The sequence below is a fragment of the Protopterus annectens genome, chromosome 2.part0 (assembly GCF_019279795.1).
Source record: "Protopterus annectens isolate FY-2018-M chromosome 2.part0, PAN1.0, whole genome shotgun sequence".
Taxonomy (NCBI): Eukaryota; Metazoa; Chordata; order Ceratodontiformes; family Protopteridae; genus Protopterus; species Protopterus annectens.
The window spans coordinates 1406950338-1406974693 of NC_056728.1; the positions used below are offsets into that span (position 1 = coordinate 1406950338).

The 24356-nt window shown below is 38.6% G+C and overlaps 1 protein-coding gene across 3 annotated transcripts in view; it reads left to right on the top strand.

Moving 5' to 3' along the window:
* The window catches only part of LOC122793512 (malate synthase-like), a 512976-nt gene that overhangs the window by 132183 nt on the left and 356437 nt on the right, over positions 1-24356 (top strand). For all 3 annotated transcript variants that reach the window (XM_044061636.1, XM_044061635.1, XM_044061634.1), the window contains 4 exons: positions 167-257; positions 339-415; positions 492-602; positions 7017-7076. In XM_044061636.1, coding sequence (XP_043917571.1) covers positions 167-257; positions 339-415; positions 492-602; positions 7017-7076 — 339 coding nt within the window. The remainder of the gene's footprint in view (positions 1-166; positions 258-338; positions 416-491; positions 603-7016; positions 7077-24356) is intronic.

The window sequence follows — 24356 nt, forward strand, 5'->3', positions numbered from 1 at the left end:
TTGTATATATTTCTGTGGCTCCCCTTTTTTCTATGGATGACAAGAAGTGGTAACTTCTTATGTCTTTTGTGACTAAACATTCTCAAATAGATGAAACTTAGTCTACTCCCCCCCAACAAAAGTTCTCACATATTTGATATTTTTAAAAAAACTGTTTTATTTTCAGGTTGATTTTGATGATGGAAACTGTCCAACATTTTTTAATCAAATTAAGGGACTCTTCAATGTTTACAGAGCAGTTCATAACATGATCCCAGGTAACCACATTTATATTCATTGCTGTATTATTAGTATACTGGTCCATTTTATTTATCAGTCTTGTTCCTATTTTATTCTAGATGTGCCACCTATATCAGATGCCCCTATCTTGATGCTCAGGCCAAGGGCATGGAACATGGTGGAGCACAATATGATGGTATGTGCACTTCTGTTATGTGCAATCTAATGTGTTTTCTGATGTAAGTGTTACATTACTTTACTGTCATTAACAGGTAGATGGAAGAGAAGTCCCTGGCCCTCTCTTTGACTTTGGGTTGCTAATGTATCACACAGGAAGAGCTTTATATGAAAATGAAAGTGGACCCTTCTTTTATCTCTCTAAGGTAAAACCCATTTTAAGAATATATTATTGCTTAAATCTGTCTATCCTTAAACTGTACTTTACCAAAACATTATTAGAGTAAGCAGGTTTTCAGTTCACTGTTGTATATGCACATGAAGGACATGCAAACAGGCACAGACCCTCAGAATTGTACTGGACTTTGGTGCTGAAGCAATTGATGAGTCCCAGGATGTAGATCCCAGTTTACCAGTCAGTCGCATCCTTCCTCTGTTGTCACAAGCTTTAGGTAGTAACTGAAATTATATGGTCATAGAAACAAACAAAGAAAACAGATCCTTTTCCAGGATTGCTGGACTCACTCTCCATGACAGAGTGAGGAGCTTGTCAATCTGGGAAGATCCTGAAGTACAGATGTTGCTCCTCTGGACTGAGAGGAGTTAGATGAGGTGGTTTGGGCACCTACTAAGGATACCTTTTGGTTGTCCCCTGTGGAAGATGTGCCAAGCACATCTCAGTGGGAGTTGGTCCCAGGACAGACCCAGAACACACTGGAAAGAATATTGCATTCAAATGGCCTAAGAACACCCAGGGATTCTATATAATGCCTTGGAAACTGTTGATGGGCATTGATAAGTCATGTCTGTCCTGCTCACTCTGCTATCACCACAACCCTGTCCGTGAAAAGTAGTTTAGAAAAGAGATGGCTAGACGTATGTGAAAGACAAGACAATGAACCCTGTTATATACTACTTCTTATTAGGTTTGCCACAGACCATTTTCACTTAGTTATAACCTTCTGCTTCAGGTCAGTCATTATTTTTTTATCCACTTCACAACTGTGTGGTCTGTTTCATGCCAGTTAATTCTTCCACCAGTCTCATGTAAGGTGGAACTAAGAGTAATATCCTGTGATTGCCTGGCGCCATCCCTGGTTGAATCTTTATTTCAGGTAACTGTTACCACCATCCTCCAATTTTGTAGCAACAATCTTGTTTCCTAAGAGTTTGTGCAGTTCTGGCAGGGGGTTACCAGTCACTACTACCAGCTCTTTAAGCACACTGAAAGGTAACTCCTTTAGACCCTTTTATTGTCTTCCTGAAGTTCCTTTAATTCCCACTCTACCTCTGTAGTCATGTTCTCACCTCCCTTCACTTGCCTCAGTGTCCAGTTGTTTTGCCTCTCTATGCTGACATCTTGCCTCATTTCTCCTTAGTAGAAACACAGCTGAAAAAAAACTAATTTAGTATTTCTGTATTATGTACTGTATTTAACTTTTTAAACTTCCACTTCTTATTCTGCAGTGACACCTTTACCCGACAACCTCCTGCCAGTTATTCCCACATTCTCAAGCATGAGTGAAGTATTTTGTTTGCCCATACCCCACTCCCAAATGTTTCCTTCTTTAAGCCTGCCTTGACCTTTGAGGTGGGCTTTGTTACCTCTATTTTTAGTACCTGCATAGGTTTTCATTTGCATTCTGTACCCCACACCTCAATATTATTTGCTTTCTAATTTCACTGACTTCTCTCATTTAACTTTTTCCCTTTCTTTCCCAATTCATACTACTCCTTTCTTTTTACCCCACACCTCTTTCTTCTCTTGCTGTTGGGCCAGTGCACATTCACAGCTTTTCCCATGTCCTCAGTTTTTGTCACCAGCCTATGGCCCTTTCCACTAACACACCAGGGATGGTGTACTGTACTATGGCATAATCACAGTTATCCAGTATCTCTCTTATCTTTGCTCACCACCACAGTTGTTCTGGTAAGGACTTGGTTAAAAATAATGTCCTCACTGGTGTCCTTATGTTCTGTTCTATTATGACTCTTACAGAGCTTCTGGCACTTCCCTCTGTTTCCATATTCCAGATGTGGGAATCTCATAGGTCACTACCAGATGTTTAATGTTTCCCATAATGTCAATACTACCACTTCATGAAAAATTATGCTTAATTCCCACAACATCTGCTCAATACTATTTGATTCTGAATGACTCACTTGACCAGATAAGAGAGAACAGAAGGATAAGAGTTCTAACAATACCTGTCAACTTTCCAGAATTTCACAGAATGTCCATATTTTGTGCCACATATTATTGGTCTGCTTGTCCTAAAATCTGTGGTTTTCTTGCAAATCATTGAGGACTGGAGTCACTGAATAATGACAGACATTTCAGTTTTAGACTTAATATCTTTTCAGAATATGCATGCTAAGGCAAAATTTGTTATTTTAACAAATTTCTAAGTTTATAAGAGCAATATTTAAAATATTTTTCTGATTTTGGAGCTTTTGTCATACCATTATTTTTGGATTTGTCCAGAATCCTTGTGCTAATAGTTTGAGTGCTATGGTTCTCATACTAGTCATTGGTGACTCAATTTTGAGACACACCAATGTCCCCCTCACCAGGCTCGATAAGAAGAAGGTCACGGTCAGTTGTCTGTCTGGTGCTAGAATCCACCACATCACGCAAGGACTTAAGTCTCTGCACAACAAGTACAAGTACGACTCTGTCATTGTCTATGTTGGTGTGAATGACTTAAGATGTACCTCCCTGGACTATATGAAGAGAGACATGATTGAACTCTCAGAGTATGTGTCCCAGGCAGGTATGATCCTAGCCCTAAGCAGCATCCTACCTTCACCAAGAATGATACCATAATGCCAACAAAAACTAATTGACTTCAACAATTGGCTTAGTTTCTGGTGTCATTCCAAGGGAATCCAGTATCTGTCTGCCTGGGATGATATGTTCGACAAGCCTCGATTCTTTGCCAGAGATGGCCTTCACCTGTCATCACTGGGTTTCTAGATCCTGGCCAAGGCTCTCGCCTCCCCCATTGTGCCTTTTTTAGGCAATGTCCCAAAGACAAACCTTCCAACATAAAGATCTGTCAAAAAGCAAATTGAAGGTCATGCTGCTTAATACTAGCAGCATTAACCTGAAAATGGGCTCACTGGAGGCTCTCCTTACACTGGAAGATGCCGATGTCTGTGCAGTCACGGAAACTTGGTTCAGGGCTATGGAGAGCACCCCTGCCTTACCAGGCTAAACCTCATTCCACACATTCTGACCCCAAAATGTGGTCAGGAAGACTAAGTGTGGTGAAGTCTCTATCTTAATTAAGGACAGGCACACCTCCAGACTGGTTTGCCAGCATGACACACTGGAACTACTTCAGGTACAACTGACAGCTGGCAAGGCACCCATCCAAGTTGTAGCTAGCTATAGACCCACCTCCATGACTCAGGGCACCCACTCCTCTTACCTGGATCTACTTGACTCCATCAAGGTACCCCCTAACACCCTGATCCTTGGTGACTTCAACTACCCTACCATAGACTGGGTGAATTATTCTTGTACTAATGCACTCTCTCAATGATTCCTCAATTTCAACAATTCTAACACACTAGACCAGCTTGTCTCATCCTCCACAAGGGGAGATAACATTCTGGACTTGGTTCTTACCAACATGAGCGACCGCTGCACCACTCCCATAGTATATTCTTCCCTGGTGAGGTCAGATCATAGGACTGTCTCATTCAAAGTTTGTATCCCACCCAACTGCTCCCCCCCCAGCCGTAATCAAGCTAAAAAAATTCTCAAAGGCTGACTACAACCTCCTAAGGGAGGATATCTGTAGCTTCACACCACCGCCCCTTCAGAGGATGCAGACAGCTATGCTGAACAGTACGCCAATGCAGTATACAAGCACCTGTACAACTGCATGGACTCAGCCATACCCAATAGAACTAAAACCTGCTCCCCAAGGAAATACAAACCTGTTTAGTGGATATCTTCTATCAACAGGCTTTACAACAAAAGGAAGAAACTGCTGCCCAAGGGTAAAAAGGACGGTGCAGTGGTGCAGCTGTAGCATTGTCACCTCACAGCAAGAGGTTCTCCAGTTCAATTCTTGGCTAGGGTACCTTCTGTGTGGAGTTGGCATGTCCTCCCTGCATCTGTGTGGGTTTCCTCAGGGTACTTGGGTTTCCTCCCATGTTACAAAGACGTGTCTGGAGCATTTCTTCCCGGGACTCCACTGAAAATTAGCTTTGTTCCAAGTTGGACTTTCCCAGTAAACAAATATTAAATAAAATAAATAAATAAAATAAAAAGGAACAAATTCCAAATTGGAAAAAAACTCCCTCCTTAGCCTCAGCAAGCAAATTATATCACTATTGAAAACCTCCAAGGCTAATTATGAATCGAAACTAGGCTCCAAAACAAAGGGAAACCATAAAGTCTTCAGTTACATCATGAACCTCTGTGGCAAAGCCCAGGTTTGTTCTGAATTGGTACTTAACAGTATCACTTGCACTGATCCTGTTGACTTAGCCAACCTGCTAGCAGATAGGTTCAGCACAAACTTCACCCCCTGCCCCCCCAAAGGCCCTTTCAACATCCCCAATACTTGTCCCACACCTCACATTTCCATAGACCAAGTGTTACAGGCCCTATCCAAGGCAAAGAACACAGCTTCCATGGGACCTGATAGAATCCCAGGATGTATTCTGCACCAATCCAGCAAGAACTAGAATTCACCATTGAGCACCCTATTCAACCACAGCATAAGTATAGGCTTCATTCCACCATTGTCATTCTCTTGTACAAAGATGGTGCCACTACTGACCCTGGAAACTATCACCCCATTAGCCTGATAAGTCTGATCTGTAAAGCCATGGAGCATGTTATTATGGATCTCATACACAAGGGCATAGGCAAACTCCAAGCACTTGACCCCACCCAGTTTGGATTCATCAAGGCAGATCTTGCCTGTTGAAACTGGTTGACTTCTTTGAGACTGTTACCAAGGCCTTGGATTAGGGAAAGTCAGTGCATACAACTTACCTTGACTTGGCCAAGGCCTTTGACACAATCCCCCCATTCAGGCATCATTGAAAAGCTAACACAACTTGGAGTAAATCCCTATCTCATCAGGTGGGTGGCCAACTGGCTCACCAACAGGACCCTCAATGTCAAAATAGGCACCTCCACCTCTGATAGCAGACCTGTCACTAGTGGAGTTCCACAGAGATCTGTCCTGGGACCCCTACTGTTTGGCATCTATTTCTCATAGATCCAGGTAAAGACGAAAGGTCTGTGGCTGACCAAGTTTGCAGATGACTGTAAGTTGAGTGCTGTCATTGACTCCCCAAATTATGTTAACATACTGCAAGAGGGTCTCACAACAAATAATGACTGGTGCCAAAGTCATGGCCTCAAGCTAAATGCAAAAAAAATGTATCATCATACCATTCGGCAAAAGCATGACCCTACTGATTATCACCTCAACGGCAACCCCCTAAGCACACAACCTGTGTTAAGAGACTTGGGCACTCAGGTTGATAACAATCTCACATTCGACCATCCTGTAGCGGCAGTGGACAGAAAAGCCTTTTACTTGGTTCATCTCATAAGTAAAGGGATTGCATCCAGAAAAAAAGGAGGTTATTACCTCTCTATACTCCTCCCTCATTAGACCAATAATTGTGTTTAATGCCCTGTTTGGGATGTACCTCTCCAAATATCTGCACCAACTAGAAAGGCCACTGAAATACCTCACAAAGAGAATCCATGGCCTCCAACACCTGTCCCTTGCAGACAGGCTCAAATCATTATCACTCTACTCGGTAACATAGTGATTGCTCAGGCGTGGTTTGTACCTCGCCCACAAGGCAATACCAGACCCTGCCCTACTAGAGATGCTCCATATCCGTAAGTCTAACTCCTCACACACTACCCACTCAAAAGGCCTAAATCTAATATGCAACATCAACAAAACCTGATGGGAAGACAGGTTTGTCTCCTGTCTCCCAGATGCTGCCCCATCTCTGGAATAGACTCCCCATACACGTCAGACAGAGCACCTCACTGACCCTCTTCAAGCGCAACTTTAATGAGTGGATGGGTAACCACAAATTTGTCTCAGGGGTTCCACCTGTGTCCCTCACTGACAGGGGCAACAGGTGCTGACTGAGGTTTCTTTCTGGGTATAAACTCTTGGCTAGGCTTGTAAGGGCCCCAGGGCCATTAACCTAGTAACCTCCTATGATCATCCCTGATAAACAGGCATCTATATGTACTAGGTCCTATCCCACTGATAATAACATTGTAAAATATCAGCGACAAGAATATTGGTGTGTGTGTGTGTGTGTGTGTGTGTGTGTGTGTGTGTGTGTGTGTGTGTGTGTGTGTGTGTGTGTGTGTGTGTGTGTGTGTGTGTGTGTGTGTGTGTGTGTGTGTGTGTGTGTGTGTGTGTGTGTGTGTGTGTGTGTGTGTGTGTGTTATCAAATACCAGGATTTGACTTTCAGTTAGATAAACAACAGCAGGTTGTTTCTGTATGCATACATGAACCCATTATTACTTTTACATTAACCTGAGCCACTACTATGTATGCAGAATACTTCTTGCTGCAAATTACCTTTTTTTTTTTTTTTATTTTTGCAACAGGTAGAAAGTTTTTTGGAGGCGAGACTTTGGAACAGGATATTTGTTTGGGCAGAAGAAAAGGTAAGATCAGTTGTTACATAGACTCTTTCTACTTTATTTTATTTTACTGTATTTTATTTTAATTTGTTTATCAGGATACAGCACTGTTCAATGTGAACCAATTTCATGCTCAGCTCACAAGAGTACAAAGAATCGAAACCTAATTTATTCAAAATTAATTTTGAAACACCGGGCAAAGATATAGAAAAAATGTAATATAAACAACATGATATCACACTACATATACAGAAACAAAAAACAACAATGAAGCTCAGAATAAAGATAAATATATAGAACAGAAGATTATCTTTTTCTAAGATATAGTTTAAATAATAATACAATAGAATAGCAATTGTATCAGAGTGAGACTATGAGTTTAATGGATGTATAATATGGAAAAGAAAGTTAACTAATTCTGTGAGATATGAATCACTCACACTGGGAGTTTTGCAGAGATTAGCTTGGAATTTGTTTTGAAAGACTGAATAGGAAATTCCTTGTTTTGAGACTAGGCAAGAGTCTCCTATAGTTCAAAACCTAGAATTCTAAAGCAGTGATTATTGAAATGTAGTGTAGTCTGGTCAGGGGAGTCTGAAGTATGGGTGCATACTGGGAAAGTGTACTAAGGTTGTAAGTGGGGATTGTCTGTGTTAGTCTGCACTTTGGGGGTGGGGTGGTTATTATTTTAATGCTGTGAATTAGAAAGAGACGAGGAACTACATCCTTTGTTTAACTGGATATTACTTAGCTTTCTGTAATATGGCACAATTTCACAATAATCCATAACTAGGTATGGGATATGACGGTTTTACCCATAGCTGGTATGATTTAAAAGTGATCAAATTACTAAACCAGCCATATGTAAGACAGTCTTGCGCGCGCACACACACACACACACACACACACACACACACACACACACACACACACACAGGAATGAACTTCTGTGATTATACAATGCCATTATTAAAAAAAAAAAAAAAGAAACAAAGAAAAGAAATTGCTTACTTTTTTAAATAATGGTACTGCATCTCTGAACTTCTTGCTGTTGTAATCTTTCTCCACCATCTTCTGCATCTGGGGACAGCTTCATAATGCACTGTGCATGCATGGGTCATATAAGTAGTTATGTTTTTTTTTTTTTGTACAGTGGATTATGGTAAATGCAGTTTGTGTCTTTTTTAGGACATAGGAGTGTGCATGCATCCTACTGTTAATGTGAGGTTGCCTGACAACTCCTGACATCCTGGTGATGACTTTATGACTTTTAGGTAAGTTTTGTAAAAGTTTTTGGTACCTATATGGAATGGTGAGGATGCAAGGAGTAGAGGTGGCGAAGGTGGATGAGTTTAAATACTTGGGGTCAATAGTTCAGAGTAACGGTGAGTGTGGAAGAGAGGTGAAGAAGAGAGTACAGGCAGGATGGAGTGGGTGGAGAAGAGTGTCAGGAGTGATTTGTGACAGACGAGTACCAGTAAGAGTGAAAGGGAAGGTCTACAAGAGGGTAGTGAGACCAGCTATGTTATATGGGTTGGAGACAGAGGCATTGACAAAAAGGCAGGAGTTTGAGCTGGATGTGGCAGAATTAAAGATGTTAAGATTTGCACTGGGTGTGAAGAGGGTGGACAGGATTAGGAATAAGTATATTAGAGGGTCAGCCCAGGTTGGAAGGTTTGGAGACAAAGCCAGACAGGCACGATTACGTTGGTTTGGACATGTGCTGAGGAGGGATGCTGAGTATATTGGGAAAAAGATGCTAAGGATGAAGCTACCAGGTAACAGGAAAAGAGGAAGGCCTAAGATAAGGTTTATGGATGTGGTGAGAGAGGACATGCAGGTGGTTGGTGTGACAGAGCAAGATGCAGAGGACAGGAAGAAATGGAAACAGGTGATCTGCTGTGGCGACCCCTAACGGGAACAGCCGAAAGAAGATGATGATGTGTATATATATATATATATATATATATATATATATATATATATATATATATGTATGTATATACTGGTTACCTTCATGTGTTGGAATGGTCACATTCTTGAGTGATTGCTTGCATGGGAAATTTCTCAAAAGTGTGTTTTATCAAATGTAGTTTTCATCTAATGCTGGCGTTATTAATGGTGTTGGATGAACAGTGTGTGGGCAAAGTAAGTGTAGGAAAGGTTGGGTATTACAGTTGGGAGAGAGTGTGTGTGTGTGTGTGTGTGTGTGTGTGTGTGTGTGTGTGTGTGTGTGTGTGTGTGTGTGTGTGTGTGTGTGTGTGTGTGTGTGTGTGTGTGTGTGTGTGTGTGTGTGTGTGTGTGTGTGTGTGTGTGTGTGTGCACGTGTCTCTGTGGATTAGTGTTAAGAGTAAGAGCTAGGTAAGAGGATACATTTACTGCTATGTGTGTATTGATGCATGTGGTCTGTGTCTGAGTACCTTGTGTTGTGCCAGTCTTACAGAAAAGGCTTTTCTAAGGTAAGGTATAGGGTTGTGGTACTCCTGCACACCACCTGTGAACCTTATAACAGTCTTCCCTTTATGGCACTGATTTTGTGATATATTTTGTCCAGTCCAATGTTAATGTTTTCTTTTAAATACATTGCCATCACTACTCCTTGCTGAGCTCACCTCACTGGCTTCACATTTTAGTTGTGAATCCTTTCAACAGTGCTCTCTGGCTGGGAGCCTGAGTGCTTATTGGATTAGGGGAATATGCTTCACACTTCTGTGTGTCTTTACCTGGGATGACAAATTGAAGTTAGATAGTATTCACTTTGTAATAGGTGTTAGAGTGGAAATAAATAAATTAAATATACTGAACTCACTCCAGCTGGATGAAAGTAAAGTCAGGAGATTGCCTGAAGAAGTTTGGAAAAAATTTAAATCTATTATGCCATAAATTATTTAAGACAGCTTAGAAACATACGGTAATTCATAGACAGCTCTAAGAAGTCATATATACAGCAAAAATGGCAGAATTGCTAATGTATGTATGTATCTAATAATTCTCACATATTCAACACCTTAATCAAGAAGTCAGACAGCCCTTCTAAGCAAGAATTCTATACTGCACATCTTTAATAACATTAACACTACCCTACAGTACACAATGTTATTGTTATTGTTATAGACGGGGGTCCGAATGAAGAGATGATAAGTCAGCAAGCAAAGGAGAGTAGTATTGCTGGAATTGAATTCATCCTAAAGTGTTGTTGAGTACCTTCATGAGGTGGACCCTATTTTTCACAAAATCTCACCAAGATGACACTTGTATATAGACTGTATTTTATGTAGCATATATCACCTACAGAAGTAGGTTAAAAAATAAAAAAAGATAGCTGGGTGCACAAGACCCAGGATAAAAACGTGTCCAATCCTGGTAGGCACATTGGTGCCAGGACTGGAAAAAATGACAGTGTAGAATCCTCAAGACACAGAAACACTCCTACAATGGGGTTAACTCGGGCTCAGGGGCAGGATGCCCCCATTGTGGAAGGAAGTAGTAGACCACAAAAATCACAGAAACTGATAGGTCAAAAAAGAGCCATAAAGACAATAGAGTGGACTATTGTGGATAAGAAAGAAATTATATATTGTTACTATTATGCAAGAAGGCCAGAATTTCCAGACAGCAGATATACCAAATGATTAAGAGAGAAATTAAAGGAAAGAAAAATACTTGCACAAGAAAAACTGTCAAAAGCGTCAAATAAAAAAAATATGTTCATTAATACAACAGATTTATGAAAAACATTATAGACCAAGAAACCTTGAACTGTTTGAAAAACGAAGTGACTGAGAAAGTACAAAATATAAAGAATAAATTCTAAAAAAAGAAATATGGAAATGAGAAAGATAGAGAGATCTGATATGGTGCAATATTTATGCAAAGGAGAAAGCCAGATTAATCGATACAAAAAAGCAGCCCCAAAGAAATTATTATTCCAGGGATAAAAATTCAAAGCAGTATATTCCAGGGTGACTCTCTATCACTGCTGCTCTTTTGTCTAGTCCTTAACCTATTAAGCTGTCTATTTAACAGATTAGGTCCTGGTTCCAAATTGGCTCCCAGAAAACAGCAAAGTGTGAAGACTTCTCATCTTCCTTTTTTAGATGATTTAAATCTGTATAGTTCATCAGATGATGAACTGAAAGCACAACTGTAAGTGGTCAAAACTTTTTCAGATGATTTAAGAATGTCATTTCGTCTTGATAAATGTGCAAAAGCAATCTTTAAAGCAGGAAAGCTGCAGCACTAAGAAAACATCAGTTGGGGACAGGAAAGTGATATAAAAGTACTTCGGCAAGAGGGAGTATATAAATATTTGGGAACTGATGAAGGATCAACATTAAAACATGAAGAAATGTGAATTAAACTTAGTAAGGAATATTGTAGAAGACTAAAATTAATACTGAAAACAGTGTTGACATTTAGGAACAAAGTCTATTCTATAAACCAGTTTGCTCTTCCTGTCCCTAACGTACAGTTTTAGAGTGATTGACTAGCCCCAAAAGAGTTGGATCGGTTGGACAGGAAAACAAAAAGGGTGCTTCATACTCATCAAATGATTTATAAAAATCAGTGTATGCCAAGACCCTATATTCCCTGTTCCGGAGGAGGTATGGACCACTTTGAAATTGATTACATGTACATATCTGCAGTCATGGGACTGCATACATATCTGCTGACCTCAAAAGACCCACATGTAGTGAAGGTTTTAAACCATGAGGATAATAAGTCTAAGATGACTTCCCTGCTTAGAGAAGCATATCAGGGTCAAGCAGGAATGGAAATCAAACTAGAAGTAGATAAAAATAAAGCAGCAACTAAATGTGCAAAAAAAACCAAAAGAAAGAATATAAGGTGAAAGATCAAATGAGAAGGCAAGGAATGTGGAAAAATGCATACATACAATTGCATGTATAGAAAACATTTGGAACAACCTCATGTTGATCAGGATCAAACACAGGAATGGTTAAGGAGAGGTGAATTTAAACCAAAAGATGAAAGGTTATTATTGGCAGCCGAAGACAGTGGACTACATACATGTTGATTTACAAAGTCCATTGAACAAACAGACAAATGTAGGTTTTGTAAAACAGAACTGGAAATGGTTACACATCTTGTTGCTGGTTGTGATATACTAATGGCAGAAAGACTGTATACTGAAAGGCATAATAATGTGGCAAGACTGTTGCAATGGGGATTGTTCAAACATTATAAAACTGAAGTAGATGAAAAACACTGGAAACATGAGCCACATAGCATTACAGAAAATTATGTTTATATCACATGGGCTCACCCATTACTAGCAGTTCAAAAATAAATGCAAGAAAACTAGATAATAGTCTATAAAAAGAAGACAAAAGTAGCACTGATCACTGAAATTGCTACAACCAGTGACTACAGCGTCTTACATACAGAGAGACATAAAGTCATAAAGTACCAGAATTTGCAGGCAGAAATGAGGGCAGTGTGGAAGACCCAGACAGTCCCAATAGGTAATAAGAGCAATGGGTCCATATTTTAACAGAATGTCCAGATTTTTGCCTCTTATTTTTGGTCTGTTTTTCATAAAATAATGGTTTTCTGGCAAATTTGTGGCAAATCATTAAAGATTGATGTTAGAAAATAATGACAGACATTTGCATTTCAGACTTCATACCATTCAGAAAATTCATTCTAATACAAAACCTGTTATTCTATCAACTTTCTAAGTTTGTAAGAGCAATATTTAAAAATCGTCCCTATTTTTGGGCCTTTGTCCCACTTTTATTTATGGCTTTGACAAGATTTCTTGCTCAAAGAGGTTGAGAGAAATGATGAATGTGTCTTACAAAAATTTACAATCAATTTAGATATATGTTATATACACATGTACAACTCCATTTGAATAGAAAGAGGAGATTACTGGGCACATTGTGGGTGGCTGCAAGACACTTCTCTGGCTAATATCAAAGATCATACTTTGACCTAGGGAATGGGATATTACCATATCATGGTATTAAAAAAAAGAAAAGAGAAAATTTAAAAAATACACAATACTATTGCTGTATGAAACTTCCATACAAGCAGATGTCATATAAGTTTTTTTTTTTAAAAGAATATAAAATTATATAAGGTACAAGGTACACTAACTAAATGAAAAAAATTGTTGGGGAAGAAGTGGAAGAGGTGTTGTCTTCTGTGGTCTTGTCTTGAAACTTAAAAATTCATGCTAATGCAAAATCTGTTATTCTATCAAATTTCTAAGTTTGTAAGAGCAATATTTAAAAATCGTCCCTATTTTTGGGCCTTTGTCCCACTTTTATTTATGGCTTTGTCCAGATTTCTTGCTCTAAGATGTTGAGAGGTAAGGACAGAAGACAGAGTAGGCATAAATAATATATATGTCATTACATATGAACTCTATTCTTTAGGCTTATCTTTCTTCACAAGCAATTGCACCACAAACATATCTATGTGGGCTGTATTTTTAATGTGTATTGTTCCTTAACAGTTTTACACTGATATTACTGAGGTTGTTGAACTGGATCAAGGGCAAGAATCCGGTATGGAATTACTTTAGAGCTTAACCAATTGAATGGGAATGAACTCTATACCAGCATTAAGATACTGCTGTGGAAGGGATCTGGAGTGACCCAAGTTGGATGAAATTTAGGCCAGAGGATTAGTAGACCATACAACACATCAAGAGATAGAACAACAAATGGGATTACAAGCATTAGGGAAAAAGCTTGGGATGGGATGTTTCTTCCTGTGAAAGTTTGTAAAAAGGTTAACTCTACTCTCGGTCCCATATGGTATAGTTTATTTAATACAATTCTAAAACATAAAATGATTTCCAATTCCTGCAAACAGGTAGTGATCCCAAGAGAGAAATGACCAGTGTAACCCTGGGTAGTAAATACAAATGTCAATATTTAACCATGATTATAACATAGTTATATCAATTTTGGCAGTTATGCTTAGTAAAGTACTTCTGAGGATAATAAAAGAGGACCAGTATGGTTTTATAAAGGATAGGCAAACATTTGGCAATATGCGCAAAACAGATATAATACATGAAAAATAAAACAAGAGAATAGCTCTTTAGTCCTCCTGGCATTAGACGCAGAGAAAGCTTTTGCCAAGTACACTGGGTTGTTTTTAGAAAGCAGTGAAAAGAATGTGCTTCTCCATTGATTTCATTATCCTGCTGAATGAAATGTATAAATGGCCCACTGCAAGAATTAAAACTAATACTTTCATATCCGGAGAGGTTGTGATCAACAAAGAGAGGGGTGCACTGTCTCACCACTGTTTGCCATATACTTCGAACGGCTAGCTCAGAAAGTATGGCAATTTTTGATAGAGGGGTGAAAATGGAGAGATTTGGAGAAAAAATAGTGTTATGTACAGAAGATATGATAATGTACCTTACAGACCCAGACCAGGATGTAGTGACACTATTTGATTTACTTCAACAGTTATATCTCTGGGTACAAAATTAATATTTATAAAACACAAGCTGTTTGTGTAAATTAGGCTCCACCTTGGAAATTAGTGCAAACATTTTGTCAACTCTGAGGTCATTACAAACTGAAATTCTTGGGGATATGGATTCCAAAAAGTGCAAAACGTATAACAAAAGAAACTTGGAGAGAAGCAGAGATTAATATGAGTGATACTGAACAAAGAATCTAAGCTCTAAATATGTTTATAGTTCCACTAATTGTATCTACTTCACAAACTTTTTTTTATGACCCAAGAAAAAAAAATTGGGATAAGTTAAGAAGGGAAATGATAAGATATATCTCAGTTGGAAAATGGTCAAAAATGAGTTGGCAGGTAATGATCCTGCCACTCAAGCAGGGAGGGCTAGCAGTATTACACTTACAGGAATATCATAGGACCTTCCAGCTGTAATCAGTGTATTATTTACGGTACTCTCAGTATAATGCCAAATGGAAAAGAATTATGTTAAATTGCAGAGGAAGGGAAGAACTAGTAAACAGACTAAATGTATGGGCCCAAGCAGCACTCCAAGATAGAGAAAAAACAAAAATACAAGAGATAAATATAGCTGATAAAGCTCCTGAAAATATAAAGCCTGAAGCCTGGCCTATTGGGTTTGATAAACATCCTGGTCAGGAAAATGCAGAAGTGACTAAAGACTAGTGGAAATCCGCGGTGGTACAGCAGTAGCGTTGTTGCCTCACAGCAAGAGGTTCTCCTGTTCAATTCTCAGCTAGTGTGCGTAGAGTGCCTTCTGTGTGGAGTCTGCATTTCCTCCCCATGGGTCGAGTGGCATTCCGAAAGGCATGCATGAATGGGCGTGCCTTCGTTGAAGGTTGGGCGTCGAGCTGGCAACTCGGCACCGTGAAAATCTACTGCCAATCATTAGCGGACCGGAGTTCTGCTGTGGCGACCCCTAACCGGGAAAAGCCGAAAGACAACAACAACTAAAGACTAGTGGAAAGGGCATAGGAAATGTTACTTCTGAGAACAGATACAGTTGATGGGGGTGGTGGTAACATAGACTGGCAGGATCTTTGTGATAAACAGGATATTTTACCAAACAAGGCTTTAAAATACAGGGGTTTATAAAAACAAAGCAGAATTAGGATTGGAAAGCCACAACTGATTAAAATTCTAATATAGGGAAGGACCTTGTAAGCTCAGAATGAAAGGATAATAAACATAATGCATAATGCCAAAATTGCAGATAAATAGTGAAAAGGTAGAGGGCAGCAGAAGCACTGGTAGGGAATGCTGGGGCAGACATAAAAGATCATTGGGGAGAGACATTTGTTTGTCTCTGAAATCAGCCACAGAATCCAGAAAATTTCAGAATGTTTGCTTAGAAATCTCTCCATAAATAGTTTTATACTGCAGATAGGCTGTGTTAAATATTTGCAGATGTAAGAGATAAGTGTTGGAGATGTGACAAGATAGATTAAAGGGAACTTGGAACATACTTTCTGGACATGAGAAACTGGAGAAAAGCAAAAAGGATTTAATAAATCTATATGAGGAACTACCAGGACAGGGGCAACAATAAGAAGAAATGAATTAGTATTTAAACTGGGTAGGTAAGGAGGTACACAGTGCACAGGTTCAAGTCCTAGTGACTTAAAAAAAAGATACTGCTGTTAGATAAAGGTGATTAAAAGGGCTTACTGGGAATCAGAGGCTACAAGTAAAGGAATCTGATGGAGAAAGATCCTCTGAGGGCAGTCCAGAGTGTACAAAAAACTCTGCACTGAGGAGGAAATCATATCATGCTTTGCTATAGCAACAACTAATGTTAGAGAGAGGGATTGTATGGCAAAATAAAGGATAGATGCTAAGTGAGCTGTATGTGCATTATGGCTGGTATTTCCAAGGTGCTGAGTCTAAAGGAAAAGCTGTTTTGGTGTTGCTCTGTATCATCCAAGGAAAATTAAACAGGGTAGAGATCATCTGTCTTTGGTGTCAACAAGCAGGCTGCAAAATATAAGAATATGTCTCAGTGCAGTGACTGGCAACTGTCTGCCCAACAGTCAGCATGCCTTGTACTATGTTAAGTAAATGCAGTATCTTAGCTAGAAATCAGGTACTACAAAGAGCATGTACATCTAACAAAGATTTGGTGCCATGAGCAGACAGAAATCTGTACATTTTGATAGAATTCAGCATAAGCAAATCATAATAGGCTACATGTGGTACTGTGGTATGTTTTTGAAATAAATATTACACCTATAGGATTTTGATGTAAAATAATGTAGCTGCCACAACTCTTTTAATACACGTTGCATTTCAAATAATACAGATTGTTAGATGCTTGAAGAGTGCCATCTCCCTCAGTGATTGGTTTATATAGGTTTACAGACACATTCACATATACTCACACACACACACACACACACACACACACGCACACACACACACACACACACACACACACACACAGTTTGTACTTCAAACTGCTTTTTTTTAAGTTGTCAAAATGGGCATTGTTTTGTGTCAAAGTATTACATTTTGGAAACAGTGAATATTTAAATGTTTCAGGCTCAAAGTAGATAATATGAAAAGTATATATATTTAAGAGATATGCAGACTTTGTATTGCTCAGTGAAAAACAGAAGTAATAAGAGAAAAAGACGTGCATTCAATGATTCAAATTGCTCTTTCATCTTATGGAATCAGTTGCTCTCAATGCTGTGTTAGCAAGTAAGATAAATGGTGCAAAAATGAACCCCCCCCCCCCCGTTGACACACTGATTTCATGTCATGAGTAGGTGTTATTATTGACTAGGCCCAATCGGTATATTAATAAGTTTCTTTGGAACTCTTAAGTGACCAATAAAATTGTATTATTTTAGAAACTCATTTTCTAAGCAAGCAGTAATACCCCATAATGTGAGCATTACAGGGAAACAACAGAATTTACTAGGGTGTTGTGAGGCCAACACCATTATTTCCCTGCACTGCCCATGCTGAAAGGCATTATTGTCCTTAGAAAATGGATAGTCTAATAAGCTACATATTCGTTTTACTATTAAAGTATACATTTTTATATCTTTGATGTGACTTAGTTCTTCTGCCCAATATTTCAAAGTTGGTGTACTATCTGTAATTCTTGTTAGAAGAAGTATTTACATCCAAAATAGAAGTTCATAGGAACTTTCCTTGTGGTCTCTTCAGTTGCTGCAGGTGCTTGGAAAAGTACATACCAAAAGAGGCATTGTACTCAATTAGTGGCCTGATGAGGGAAGAGAAAAGGGAAGTTATAGATTCTTTTTTTCTGGAGGCAATGCAGTTTCTTATGAGATGAGCAATATAGAATACCCTTCTTACCACTGTGGAGACATGGTGATCAAAGGTAAGGTTGCTATCAACCTGTGTCCCCAGACCTCTCATCACTAAGTGCATACTTCGGGTGTTGCTACTGATGTGGCTGTTAGCAGGAACATCTCTCTTACCAAAATGGGTGATAATGCATTTTTTTGCATTGAGTTTAAGGCCATGACTTTGGCACCAATCATTTGTTTGTGTAAGACCCTCTTGTAGGATGTTGACATCATTTGGAGATACTATGACCGCTCCCAGTTTGCAGTCATCAGCAAACTTTGTCAGCCACAGACCTTTGGTTTTTGGTTGTACTTCAGAGAAATAGATTCTAAACAGTTCCAGGAGTTAAGTAATTATTTACACACACACACACACACACACACACACACACACACACACACACACACACACACACACACACACACACACACACACACACACGCACACACACACACACACACACACACACACTGCATACGTTTACTTATTTATTACTGGATCTTTTAAAGAGTTGAGTTTAGAGAAGGGAAGGGGAATGACAGGCCCTTGTAAGTATTGTTATTGCAATTACTTGCTTTACTTTTGATTTTCCCCTGTGTCTCAAAATCACAAAATGCAACAAAGAAGTCACATGATATAATGGCCATCTGTTCTTTCCATGCTTCACAGAGGCTTAATAATTTGCCATGAAGCAGCCGACATTTATTTTTTGGCTCTCTTCCTACATTAATAGCCAGAAGGAGAATGCTTTTATCCAAGAGGGTATCATTTCCATTGTTTTCCATTTGCTAAGAGACTGTAACTCTTAAGAACATGTTCTCATATATACGACACAATATCCCGCAGTTACAGTAACTAGTGGACAGTATCCTTTAAAGTACCTGCTAAACCATTAGGCACCAGAAATAATGTACACTAATTCATTACCTGACGTTCTAACCTGAAAATCTATATTTTATCACAATGTTTAAATGCAGTGCCGCTAACAGAAAATCAGGTTTACAGACACAGCATAAGTAATACTCAATCCATAGGAACGGAGAAAGCTTTACATGTGTATCTGGTATGTTTCTATACTGTGAGAAAGGCCAGCAAAGTCAAATGTTTTTTCTGGAAAGATCACTTGTGATAAGAAATGGCCTGCCATCCATTCTTTGCACAACAGTGTAGCATTTAGCCCCACTTAGTAACTACCACTTTAGAGTAATCCATTCAGAAGGACTTATTATTACCAAAACATGCACACACACACAAACCCACACACACACAAACACACATACACACATACGCACACACGCACATGCGCACACGCACACACACACACACACACACACACACACACACACACACACACACACACACACACACACACACACACACACACACACACTCACTACATATATGTAATCCAGATACTAACCCTGAATACCAAATCTATGTCATATAGAAATACTAAAGGAGGACAGTAAGGTTTAAGACCCCTCTTACAAATTATCATGATAATCTATTAAAAAATGAACAACAGCATCATATGAATATAGATTGTTTGACAATACTTGGAAATGGAGAAATACTTACCAGAGGTTCAGAACTACTCGTTGCTATCAGCTGAACAAATAGACCATAATGCCCCACAGACTGGCTTAAAGCCATGTGAGTAAATCAAAAGGACAAGGCCATCTTACTTTTCATTTTGTCTCTAACTGGAATTACTGTTTATTGCCTCCCTTATCTCAGAATCAAAGCAACAGTAGATTGTGGTGTTCTTTTAAGACATGGCATACTCTCTTTGTTTAAATGTGTTTGAAGGCTTGTTTGTATGCTTATAATCTGCATACCAAGGCTGTGTGTGCAAGGTTACCAGTATTATGGCTTTTATTTCCACAGAAGCTGTTATGTTTTTATTTCTCTTCATATTGTTATATACCACTGTATGAACACTGAGACTTAAGCCTAGTTGTTATGGCGTACCCGAGAACCAATTAATGTGCTAAAAATGATTTGCCTGAAGTTGGAACAATTATTTTAAGGTTGTTTTATACTGATATGCATGGCATATTAGTGGAACTACAGAGACTGTTGCATTAAAGCAGCAGTACTATTGCTGACCTATTTCGTAATTGTCATTATGTTTTATTTAACTCGCTGCTGTTTACCTTAAGTAGTTAGGTCTATATTTAGTAGTTATTGAGATAACCCTGATGTTCGCACCTTACTTTATAGCAGTTGTTTTCTTGTTTCTTTTCTGCTGTTCTTTCTTATCCTCTTATTTGATATTCCTATTCTAACCCACGGAAATCTTCTTTTCTAGCTCTCAGCCCTAGCCACTAGGCTTTGGTTGTCGCCCACAGTGCCTTTTTAATTTCTCCAACCTGCAACAGAGAAGGAGCCGTTCAAAATAAAAGAAAACTGCTTCCCAAAACCAACCCTGAAACTGAATGAAAGTATGTCCTACAAAACTGTATACCCACACTGCTAATTATTTTATTGTATTTCATCTGCGATAGTGGCATGCGCACCTTGCTGGGATGTTTTTTCCCTAGCCCCCCTCCCCCTCTGCTTATTAAAGTTAACTGAGGAATTGAATACAAAAAACAGCATGATATATTACATATTTATATATATATATATATATATATATATATATATATATATATATATATGTATAGGTTCTCATTTAGTTTTGTCTTTAGACTTAAATACCACATATATAACACAAAATTATTTTTGCTTTATTCTTAGCTGCCTATTTCCTATTAATACCCTTCTTGACAGTTGAAACTGAGCAGTTTCACCTCTTAACTTATAGTAGTGCTTCTGTACTTACTTAGGTGTGAGTGGATGATTGTTTTTTTTCTTTGCCGTGGTATCTCTCTGAACAGCTTCTCAAATACCTAATTCAGGAAAACCTTCTGACCTCCACACAACATGGCTTTAGGCCAAATCATAGTACTTCCACTGCCCTTCTATCTTTCACTAATACTGTCACACAGGCGAGAGACAAAAAAACAACTAGTATCCTGTCTCTTCCTAAAACTGTCAAAAGCTTTTGACACTGTTTCTCCCGCTAAGCTACTAACTAAACTATCTGATCTCAACCACTCCACCTCTGCTATTCTCTGGTTCTCCAGCTATCTTACTAATAGGTTACAGTCAGTCAGATGGCAAACCACCTACTCCCCTTTTTCACCTGTCCAGACAGGAGTCCCAAGGCTCTATTCATGGTCCTCTTCTTTTCAACTTCTTTACTAACTACCTCCACTCATCCTGCAGTACCTCCTCCCTTATACAATATACCAACGATTCTACTCCTATCTCCCTCTCTGATAACATCACTCATCTTCAATTTATTACTCAAAGCTCATTTCTCACCATCAAACAATGGCTAACTAATAACCAACTCATCTTAAACCCTAAAAAATACAAACTCCTTCTCTTCCTTCCTAAATCTTTCCCCCATCACAAAACCATCTTCAATTTATTACTCAAAGCTCATTTCTCACCATCAAAAAATGGCTAACTGATAACCAACTCATCTTAAACCCTAAAAAATACAAACTCCTTCTCTTCCTTCCTAAATCTTTCCCTCATCATAAAACCACCTTCACCACCTCATCTCTTGACAACACTATTATTAAAGCTGAATCATATATCAATCTCCCCAGCAGCATAATCGATGGCCAGTTAAAATTTCACATCCATATTCAACAATGGATTAAAAAGACAAATTAAAAATTGGGTCTACTCTATAGAAACAAAAACTTCCTGTCCTGACTCCAAACCTTCTCTGGCACAGTCATTCCTTCCTCCCTGCCTTTTGTATGCCTCTCCAGTACCTACACATTTACAATCCATCTTAATAACCAAACTTGAACAAACATGCAACAAAATAGCTAGATTTACCAGCAATCTACCACACAAATCCCACCATTGATTTGCCTTGCTCTAAAACAACTCCAGTGGCTCAGATTCTCCCAACTACTGCTTCTTTCCCAGCTACAGTCACTCACTCCTTAATAAACAACCCCTCAGTTTCTCTGTCCCTCCTCTCTCGCTAGTATCCCTCTATACTCCTACTCATACTCTCCGTAGCTCAAATCAATTCCTTCTTGACATATACAAACCTAATAAAAACATAGGCAAAGTACTTTACAAAAGCAGTGTCCCAAGCCTGGAGCAAACTCCCCCCAAATATATGAAATATAAAATACACTACCAGCTTCAAAAAATAACTATAAAAACTACCTTGCAAACTCCAGCTCCTGAATACAAAAAAACAGCATTATATATATATATATATATATATATATATATATATATATATATATATATATATATATATACACACACACGTTCTCATTTAGTTTTGTCTTTAGACTTAAATACCACATATATAAAGCAAACTTATGTTTGCTTTATTCTTAGTTGCCTATTTCCTATTAATACCCTTCTTGACAGTTGAAACTGAGCAGTTTCACCTCTTAACTTATAGTAGTGCTTCTGTACTTAATTAAGTGCGAGTGGATGATTGTTTTTTTCTTTGCTGTGGTATCTCTCTGACCAGCTTCTCAAATCCCTAATTCAGGAAAACCTTCTGACCTCCACTCAACATGGCTTTAGGCCAAATCATAGTACTTCCACTGCCCTTCTATCTTTCACTAATACTGTCACACAGGATATACACAAAAAACAACTAGTATCCTGTCTATTCCTAAAACTGTCAAAAGCTTTTGACACTGTTTCTCATGCTAAGCTACTAACTAAACTATCTGATCTCAACCACTCCACCTCTGCTATTCTCTGGTTCTCCAGCTATCTTACTAATAGGTTACAGTCAGTCAGATGGCAAACCACCTACTCCCCTTTTTCACCTGTCCAGACAGGAGTCCCAAGGCTCTATTCATGGTCCTCTTCTTTTCAACTTCTTTACTAACTACCTCCACTCATCCTGCAGTACCTCCTCCCTTATACAATATACCAATGATTCTACTCTTATCTCCCTCTCTGATAACATCACTCACCTTCAATTTATTACTCAAAGCTCATTTCTCACCATCAAACAATGGCTAACTAATAACCAACTCATCTTAAACCCTAAAAAATACAAACTCCTTCTCTTCCTTCCTAAATCTTTCCCCCATCACAAAACCACCTTCAATTTATTACTCAAAGCTCATTTCTCACCATCAAACAATGGCTAACTGATAACCAACTCATCTTAAACCCTAAAAAAATACAAACTCCTTATCTTCCTTCCTAAATCTTTCTCCCATCATAAAACCACCTTCACCACCTCATCTCTTGACAACACTATTATTAAAGCTGAATCATATATCAATCTCCCCAGCAGCATAATCGATGGCCAGTTAAAATTTCACATACATATTCAACAATGGATTAAAAAGACACATTAAAAATTGGGTCTACTCTATAGAAACAAAAACTCCCTGTCCTGACTCCAAAACTTCTCTGGCACAGTCATTCCTTCCTCCCTGCCTTTTGTATGCCTCTCCAGTACCTACACATTTACAATCCATCTTAATAACCAAACTTGAACAAACATGCAACAAAATAGCTAGATTTACCAGCAATCTACCACACAAATCCCACCATTGATTTGCCTTGCTCTAAAACAACTCCAGTGGCTCAGATTCTCCCAACTACTGCTTCTTTCCCAGCTACAGTCACTCACTCCTTACTAAACAACCCCTCAGTTTCTCTGTCCCTCCTCTCTCGCTAGTATCCCTCTATACTCCTACTCATACTCTCCGTAGCTCAAATCAATTCCTTCTTGACATATACAAACCTAATAAAAACATAGGCAAAGTACTTTACAAAAGCAGTGTCCCAAGCCTGGAGCAAACTCCCCCCAAATATATGAAATATCAAACACACTACCAGCTTCTAAAAATAACTATAAAAACTACCTTGCAAACTCCAGCTCCTGAATACAAAAAAACAGCATTATATATATATATATATATATATATATATATATATATATATATATATATATATATATATATATATATATATATATATATATATATACACACACACACACACGTTCTCATTTAGTTTTGGCTTTAGACTTAAATACCACATATATAAAGCAAACTTATGTTTGCTTTATTCTTAGTTCCTATTTCCTATTAATACCCTTCTTGACAGTTGAAACTGAGCAGTTTCACCTCTTAACTTATAGTAGTGCTTCTGTACTTAATTAAGTGCGAGTGGATGATTGTTTTTTTCTTTGCTGTGGTATCTCTCTGACCAGCTTCTCAAATCCCTAATTCAGGAAAACCTTCTGACCTCCACTCAACATGGCTTTAGGCCAAATCATAGTACTTCCACTGCCCTTCTATCTTTCACTAATACTGTCACACAGGATATACACAAAAAACAACTAGTATCCTGTCTATTCCTAAAACTGTCAAAAGCTTTTGACACTGTTTCTCACGCTAAGGCTACTAACTAAACTATCTGATCTCAACCACTCCACCT